Below are 7,770 nucleotides of genomic sequence, written 5' to 3'. Positions count from 1 at the left end.
GATGTGGCAGCTGCCAGCCGCACTTACTGTATGCGTAAGTCTTTCATACCCGAGTTTGAATTTGTAAATTCATTTATTCATTTCTTTTGTCTAATGCAAATATGAGTCGAGGATATTTTAAAAAATCGCAATTGTTATGTAGGTTTCGAATATTCGACAAAAATGTAAACAAAACTTTATTTTTGTCATGTGTTTTTGTCACTGGACTATAAGCCGCAGGTTGTAACATCAGATGGCGATTAAAAAAAAAATAAAAATTCACCGTTTATGCGCTGTATACAGCACACCAGATTATAAGGCGTACTCTCAGTTTATGAGAAAATCGGTGCGCCTTATAGCACAGTAAATACGGTATTTTGTCCATAGTAAAGTCACTTAATTATTTTGAGCCTTAACTCAAGAATAGAAAACTTTACTTTTTGCCATTATATGGTGAATAAAATTGCACCATTGACAGTTGTCTTGATTTATAGTATTCATGACAGCTTCAGTCATCCTAGAACATTTAATAAACAACACACAAGGAAGGAAGACAATAGACTTTTTACTCGTGAGGAGAACGGACAGAGATGTGCGCTACCATTTTGAAAACACCTCTGTCGAGTCCTCTTTGATTTCATTATCGTGGCTCCTAGTTACGAAAAACTTTTTGCGGGATCTCACTGCGCACCCTTCCGCCCTTTTCACAGACCTGTTGTGCTAACATCCAGCACAGGACGACTTTAAAATTCTCAAGGCACTCTGAAAAATATGCCACTCAGTGTCGGAAAGCATACTCAGCCCAAGGTCATGGGTTGTGCAAATCAAGATCCAAAGCAAACATCTCACACCACTAAAGAATGCTTCAGAGCAAACCGCCGAATTCTTCCGAGGCCTCCTACGGGACGCCGTTGTTTTTTTTTGGGAGTCTGGACCGGATGAACGGCATTCCGTTTTGTCCTTCCTCTGCGGCAGGTGGACGGCATCCTGAAGGCCGTCCTGCGCGACGAAATCATCGCCTGGCACAAAAAGACCCAGGAGGACACGTCCATGCCCCTGTCCCCGGCCGGCCAGCCGGAAAACATGGACTCCCAGCAGCTGGTCTCGCTGGTCCAGAAGGCCGTCACTGCCATCATGACCCGCCTGCACAACCTGGCTCAGTTCGAGGGAGGCGAGAGTAAAGTCAACACTTTAGTCGCCGCCGCCAACAGCTTGGACAATTTGTGCCGCATGGACCCGGCGTGGCATCCTTGGCTCTAAAGGTCCATTCGTTTTACCGTTGCCGTTATGACATTTCCATCTCACCATCTTGTCCGTTTTTAAACAGGGTTTCATTTTTTCCCCTGACTTCAAATTGTTCATAAATAAATGTATATTCAGTTTGTGTATACTGAAGAAAATGACGTGGGTGATCAAGGAAATTTAACAAAAGCTTAAAAAAAAAAAAAAAAAAAAATGGTTTTCCATTGTTATTTTGAGCTTAGATGGTTAGTTACACTTTGTAAAAATAATCATTCAACTTGTATTTATTTTTGTACCTGAATGTTTGTTACAAATTTTGAAGTGAAAATGGTTTAAAAAAAAAAAGTTAATTCATTAGAGCTCTTATTATTTGTATTTTTTTTTTAAAACAGAATTCCATCTGCCGGCACATTTTGTACGAATAAATCGCTGTTTTTGATGCAACGCTTATCTCCGTTTCTTTCTAGGGCTGCAAAAATAATCGAATTTTAATCGCGATCACGATATTGGCTGCCACGATCAATTAAGCTGATTCTCGGCCATATTAGCATTTAAAAAACCGACTATTTACATGTCAAATCAAGCACTTTGTCATCCTATCACCAGGGGGCAATGTTTCCCTCATTTTTGCATGACACCCAAATATTAATTACCAGTGAGAAATGGCGCTGAGTTTCTCACCAATTGAGACGCATTTAGAAAAATTGGCAAATGGAATAAATTCGATTTGAAATGCCATTTTGACTGCTAATTTATTCAAGTTTGCTTAAAAGTAAATGTGTTTGGTTCTAAGGCTTCATTTTTTCATTGGTTTGTACTCAGCAAGTAAGTTCATTATTTATTTGTTTTTAGTTTATTATCATTATTTGAAAGTATCAAGCTTTTAAGCCTTGTTTTTATACTTCTCGTTTAAAAATGTCGGCCCAAACATGATGATTAATCGTGATTAATAATCGCGATTTCAAAATTGACTGAAATAATCATGATTATTATTTTGGACATAACGGTGCAGCCCTATTTCTTTGGGAGCTTCAACTGTGCCCGTCATAATCATAAAAAAAAAAAAACGTACAATTGGTTCTCTCCTTAGTTTTTTGAAGTTGCTTTTAAAAGCGCAATAAGCAGCAATAATCGCCATCTGTGCCTCAATCTCCCGCATCACTCCGTCGCCGTCGTAATGGCCCTGAAGGACACACTCCTGGATGTTATTGTGATCATAACTCACACTGTGAAATGACTGCACGCAAACCGGCCCCCAACATTTAAGAAGTTGATTGCCGTCGACTGTTAACGGAGCGGCGGTGTTGCTCTACAATAACCTTGGGGGTCACGCCCTCCCCCTGTTCAAAAAAGCCTGTAGAAGTGCGTGGAGGCGTTTTCCCTCCTTCCCCGCTGCTTGATGAATGCTTGCCTTTAGATCTCTCAGCAGGCCGCCCTCACTTGACTTACACGCATTGTCAGACGGCCTGCCAGTGCCCATAAACACAACTTAGATCTCCAACACAACACACGCATCCTTTTGCTTCAACATATTTACACCAGCTAGCATCACTTCTCTGTTTACATGCTATAGATGTCTTATTTTTTTGCCGTTTACTAGAAAAAGAGAACAGAAACGCATTGAGAAGGAGCCAGATGGACTCTCATGGAAAGACGAGACCCTGCATAGCATGCACCACCGTCAAATTGAAGGAGTGGCTGGCATTGAAAAAACACACTAGTGCAGGTGTGTCAAATGTACAGCCTGCGAGACGATTCTGGCTCGTGCACATACTTCGCAAACTACACACATTGCATTTTTTCCCCTAGTTTTGTAAATGCTTTTAAAGGTTGAATAATTAAGTTATTCATGTATGTATTTTTCCTTCAACCACTCAAATTGTTCTGTGGCATCAGTTCTATCCATACATATCTAGGTTAATTTTATTAACACCCATAAAAAAATAGAAAAAATGGTATGGTCTCTCTGTGAAGTGACGATGGCACTTAAGACATAGCCATTAACTGGGCTCTACTGCCACCTACTGTCTTGGGGTGAAACACAAGTCAACAAAGAATTTTCTGTTTGCTGACATAGTTTGGCCATGGCTCTAGAATGTTGCAAAAATCTCAGGAAAATCAGTGTAATAAACTTTCCTAAAATACATCTCAAAAATTGTGATTATAATAGTTTTCAATGGTCCAACATCTGGATGATGGTTAATTTTGTACACAAAATCGCACATGTCCAGCTGCAATCAAAAAGAAATGCCAGAATTGTTGCATTTTGAAATTTTACATGTTTTAACCATCCACCCCGAAAGTTCAGCTCCCTGGGGCTTTTTCCCATTGTTTCTTTTATGCATGCTTTCGCCGTCCCTGGAATCAAAAAGGCAGACACCTTCAAACGTGATGGAGAACAACCAGGCCAAGATCCAGTGGCACTTCCAGATCCAGATTGACAAATCGGTGAAAGCCAACCAGCGTGAGTGGCGGATAAACATCAGAAGACAGCAGCTGTGATAGATGTAGCTGTCCTGAGTGACAACAACATCTGGAAAAAGGAACATGAAAAATTGGAGACGTATTAAGGGCTCAAAAATGTGGTAGGTAAAGACAACAATAGTGACCGAGGCACTAGGGGGCAGTATAACAATCGGGTTAATTATTTTATAGCAAAACGAATGAATATCAACAAGAAACAGAATTAATATGAAAAAACAATCCAGTCAAGGTCAATCAGCATAAATTGACTTATTGTGTATAAAATTTGTAAACAATCGATTGATTTGGTATTTTTTCACGTTTCAAAATCCATCGCGACGAAATCCCAAATTCCGGATGTTATGGCGTGACCACGTAATTTCCGGTGTTTACTTTCTGACGTCAACAAACATTTTCATTTAACTACAACGCGATACAACTCTCACTTACCGCCTTTAAGTAGAATCACAATGTGCAAAATTAATACTGTGCATAATAAATTTGCCCAAAATTAAATTAATTCGCACAATATTAAATTAAGGGTTTAAAACTAACAAAAAGTTGAGTGCAGGAAAGTAAGAAGTGAGTGAACTTCCGGAGATTTTGATTGCAAGGCACCTGTGCGCCCAGGTGAGCTCAATGCCTAACGAGGTACAATTGTGACGAAGAGCATAAACCTCGCGTTTTTATTTTATATTATCGTTATTATTTCAATATTTGCATAAATTTCCTTCAGTTCGTCAGCTCCGGATGGAGGAAACAAAGCGTGAATGCTACCACCACTAGGCGGCAATGTAAGTACTATGCTGTTGTAATTTTATGAGCAGCGTTGATTTGCGAGAAACTATAACTTGTGTAATTTAACTGATGGATATGGTTTACCCGCAGGGAAAAGGGCAAAATATCATTATGAAACAGTCAAATTACGAACAACGACCTATTTTAATTAATCCACAAGCCGTCAAAATAACGACTTCCGGTACATCTAGATAGTGGTTTCGAAGTATTGACAGTTTCTTTTTCCTACAGCAGGTTAACGTCTCCATTTTTCTTACAATTTTTGTTGCTTTTAATTCAGACCTACGGTGGCCGACAGGGAAACACCTCGCAACCGATACAATGCAGCGAAAACGGGAATTATGAAAATAAAAACAAAGGGGAATCATGCAAATAAGAAAAGAGAACAAATGACTGCAAACTAAAACAAAGTAGAAAAAAAAACAAAATAACGGCAAAACATAAATGCTGCAATACAAACACGCAGCAACCAGCAAAACGCTGCAAAGAAAATAAAGAAAAGATGCAAACATGAAAAATAAAAGTTATATATTTGTAAACAAAATCTCACATGTCCAATCACATAGAAATGTCAGAATCATTACATGTTTGAATCATCTGCTGGAAAATTTCAGCTCCCTTATGTTCTTTCCCCCATTGATTATTTTATCACATTTTTCGAGAGGAATTTCCATCATTTGTAACATGATGCTACAAACATTCCACATAAATTTTCAAGATTTAACTAGGTAATATGACAAATCAAAATGGAGTAAATCGACTCTTCCGTCGTTTTCAAAACGTTTTCGTCCGTCGGCGGTCCGTGGGAACTCAGTTCCGCCAAACTGCCGGCCCTGCAGTGAGTTTTACACATTCCCTTCTTCTTTCAATCGAGGGCAAATCCGAACACAATCTATGAGAGCATTTTGATGGCAATATTGAGAGAAGCGTGATAGTTTAGCCACCTTACGAGAACGGGCAAAAATAGCTCCTAGTAAACAGGACGAGCGTTCGGCGTAAGTGAAAAGAAGCTTCCAACGTCAACATCTCGCCGTCCTCTCCTCTTCATAGTGAGGAAACGGCTCGTGGTTGATTGATGCGCTCCAGCGGGAGTGGAGGAATAGGCGGCGGATCAGCGCCAAGCCAATACCTCAGAGGACAAACACAAATAGATGGCAAATAGCCATCTTCCCCCTCCAGTGATCGCTATCCCTGAGGATGATGGCTAAATGGATGTGGGGGGAGACCCGCTCGCTGCTTTTAGAGTCAAACGTTATAGTATCAATTTGGATGATATGCATAATGCAGGATTTTTGTTGTTGTGTTACTTCAGTCAAAGTGTGGCAAAAACATGGCAAAGGTAAAATACTTCTTTATTATACTTGGCGTCTTTGTCATTTTATTTTCACCCAAATATCTGGAACAAAGTTTTTTATGATCCACGGTTCTGTATTTTTTTTCTTTGACTTGCAGAGATTTGAGATATAAATCGGTCTTATTTTACACGGTCATATTTCAAATTACATACTGTATATTTCCGACTCAAAGTTTCTACTTTTTTCTCATGCTTTGAACCCTTGTTGCTTCAGGATAGCAAAAAACCTTTCCCGCTCACCGCACCGACTCAAAATTAGATTAGTATGCATAAAAAGTATATAAGTACAGTAAACTCCCGCCATACGAAATTAATCCATTCCGCGGTCGGGATCCTAAGGCGAAATCGTAGAAACCAATGCTAATTATCTAACATGTAAAACCATCAAAATTGTATATGCAGTACATATGAAAAATTGGTAACAAAATAGTCCAGTAACTGCTACTTGTATATAATATACATGTATACAATTAAATATCATAAATAAAAAATATATAAAGGAAAAATGACATTTTATTTACCTTTGGAGTGATGTGACTTGAGCTGGTTCCGGCCATATTCCCTTGCGAGGGTAGCCTAGCCTAGCCTAGCCTAGCCTAGCCTTGCTCTCTTGGTATTTCTTGATTATCTCCAGCTTTGTTTACATACTAATCATTTTCTTACTTCTCCCTTTCACATCGCTAGCAATCTTGGGATCCATGGCTAACCATTTAAAGTTGGAATTAAGCACTAAAATGCACAATAAATAATAGATCAAGTCTTTAGCATGTCGGCATCTTTGTGACATGGTTACACTGACCAATAGCAGACCAGAATCTTAGTGACGCTTTGCAGCGCAGGCAGTTTCACGCACACAGAAAATAAGAGCAGTTACCTAAAAACGCCTGAAGAGGGAGGCAAAACAACACAAACACAGCCATCCCAACAAGTCATAACAGTTTGTTGATGCTGTAACGTGGGAAAAATGCCATGAAGAGGGGACGAGAAAACATAGTATTCCACTTCGTAACGCGAATAAAACGTAAGCTAGGAATGCTGTAACCCTGGGGTTACACAATACGGGTGAGTCTAAAAATGACCAAAAACCCTGCCCACAATTTGAGAAGGACTAGTTTAGTTAAGTAATTATTTATCATTAGTTCAGATTAAAAAAAAAAAAAACACAAGAATTCTGAAAAAAAAAATGCATAAAAAAACAAGAATCATTCATCATTGGATATATATAGCACACAGGAGAGAAGTTTGTGAAATTTGTAGCCCACACTTTCACGAAGACACACTGAGAAGCGAAGAGAGCCGGAGCAACTAGCTAATCCCCCTTTTCTCCAATTCCATCATCCGATTCCTCTTCAGTCGTCACAGCCGGCATCCGCCTCTTTATTATCTCATTGTTTCAGGGCTTGTTGCGCGACGGGGGGGCGTGCACCATTCTTTTCCGGTGTCCTCGTGTAAACAAACAGTATTAATCAAATGACAACGATGTGTTTATCTCCATTCTAGGAAGAGGCTCATCTCATATCTAACGGCGGAAGATTTGTTTTGTTGCTCGCCCAATGGAGTCCCATTAGGATTTCTAATGACATTTTCACTTGGAGCCAGCGCAGCTCATTGGCTTTGTGTCTCAAATCTGCTCCTCCAAATTTTAATTGCCCAAGTGGGATGCGGCAATCAAAGTCGCTTTATGTCTCGGTGACAGTGACGCAGCGGCGCATCGGCGCCTCGCTGGAAAGAAGTACGACTTGTTCTCCGGGCTTTTGAAATTGGAGAGAGGAAAGTTTGAGAAATTTTTATTAACGTAGCGGCGGAACATTCGATGCCCGTTTTAAATGGAATAAACTAGCTACTTAGAAGAGACGGAGTAATTATTTCCAAATTATCTTCGCTTAAATTAATCAAACAGAACTCCCTTTCCAATTAGAAAGACACTTTTTTTT

General features: G+C 39.6%; 1 protein-coding gene across 1 annotated transcript in view; it reads left to right on the top strand.

Moving 5' to 3' along the window:
- trrap (transformation/transcription domain-associated protein) overlaps positions 1–1,665 on the top strand; it is a 74,697-nt gene extending 73,032 nt beyond the window's left edge. The window contains exon 72 of the mRNA XM_088439362.1: positions 955–1,665. Within this exon, the coding sequence (XP_088295488.1) occupies positions 955–1,239 (285 nt within the window). The 3' untranslated portion in view covers positions 1,240–1,665. The remainder of the gene's footprint in view (positions 1–954) is intronic.
- Positions 1,666–7,770: the final 6,105 nt, after the last annotated feature.

Source organism: Hippichthys cyanospilos, chromosome 17 (genome assembly GCF_059441005.1).
Source record: "Hippichthys cyanospilos isolate Australia breed blue-spotted pipefish chromosome 17, RoL_Hcya_1.0, whole genome shotgun sequence".
NCBI lineage: Eukaryota > Metazoa > Chordata > Actinopteri > Syngnathiformes > Syngnathidae > Hippichthys > Hippichthys cyanospilos.
The sequence above is the reverse complement of the archived record's forward strand: the minus strand, read 5'-3'. Positions and strand labels throughout refer to the sequence as shown.